This window comes from Phytophthora parasitica (assembly GCF_000247585.1).
Source record: "Phytophthora parasitica INRA-310 unplaced genomic scaffold supercont2.77, whole genome shotgun sequence".
NCBI classification, from domain to species: domain Eukaryota; phylum Oomycota; class Peronosporomycetes; order Peronosporales; family Peronosporaceae; genus Phytophthora; species Phytophthora nicotianae.
The window spans coordinates 252,347-253,372 of NW_008649063.1; the positions used below are offsets into that span (position 1 = coordinate 252,347).

General features: G+C 47.2%; 1 protein-coding gene across 1 annotated transcript; it reads left to right on the top strand.

The window, feature by feature from the left end:
* Positions 1-162: 162 nt before the first annotated feature.
* PPTG_18005 (hypothetical protein) lies at positions 163-600 on the top strand (the record flags this gene model as incomplete). The annotated part of the gene is made up of 1 exon (XM_008915984.1): positions 163-600. One exon carries the CDS (start codon positions 163-165, stop codon positions 598-600), a length of 438 nt encoding a protein of 145 aa, XP_008914232.1.
* Positions 601-1,026: the final 426 nt, after the last annotated feature.

Below are 1,026 nucleotides of genomic sequence, written 5' to 3' on the forward strand. Positions count from 1 at the left end.
AAAAAGGATTTGAGGTCGGAGACTAGTTTTATTAAACGCGAAAAACCTACCTACACATACCGTGTATGCCGTCTTTAAGATAAAACTAAGACTCAGGTTCATTGGACCGTTCAAGGCCGTGGCTAGGAATGGCCAAGCCTATATACGTAGTCTTCCAAAAAGATGCTCACCCACCCGGCGTCTTACGTGAACTTACTCGAGCTATATAATGATCCTGCTGGGGTGAGCGTAGGGTCGCTGGTGCCGATTCGGAAGGCGGCTGGACGCCAGCGGGTGGCTGGCCCACGACAGGCGGCTGTGAGACAGCAGGTAGCTGGGCCACACAAGGCTGGGGAACATCGGATGACAGAGCCACAGGGCAAGAACCAAGCTGCTGAAGACGCAGCAACTCCAGCTGACCTTGCAGCTGAGCGACTTGACGATCTAGATCAGAACTCGGTTTTAAACCGCTTTAGACGCGTTGAAACAGTCCACCCGTCGGTGCGTCTCCTCCAGATCCTGCCAAGCAACCAACCGAAACGTTCGAGTCGTGCACGAATTCGTTCAGGGAACCAACGCGCTGTTCCAGCGCAAAACCCCGAGGAAATTGTCTTTTTCTGAAGAAAGATGTATGCTCAACAACTTGTCCAAGATAAATGTGTGAAGATTCAATATTTTAGATTCACAACAGCCAGACCAGCAGTACATCCTACTGAATTTCAGTATTTACGTTGAATGCAAATTCCTACAGACGCTGTAGCACAACTCACGCTGCAGGAAGAGTTACAAATCTGCACATGTCCGCATCTTTGAACTAGTATATCTGTTATTTATTTATTTATTTGTTTGTTTCTTTTCCAGCCAACTTCTTGTTTGCAGGACGCTTGCTGTCATCTGATACGGTATCACTTCGGCTAGCGGTACAGTTACACCAAATCTGAATATAACTGGGAATGAACGATTGTTTGTAATTCCACCGCGTTGCGTTAGCGTAATATGAGTTAACAAAGTTCGTGCAACATTTTAGCTGCTGGCAGTCCCTTTTTT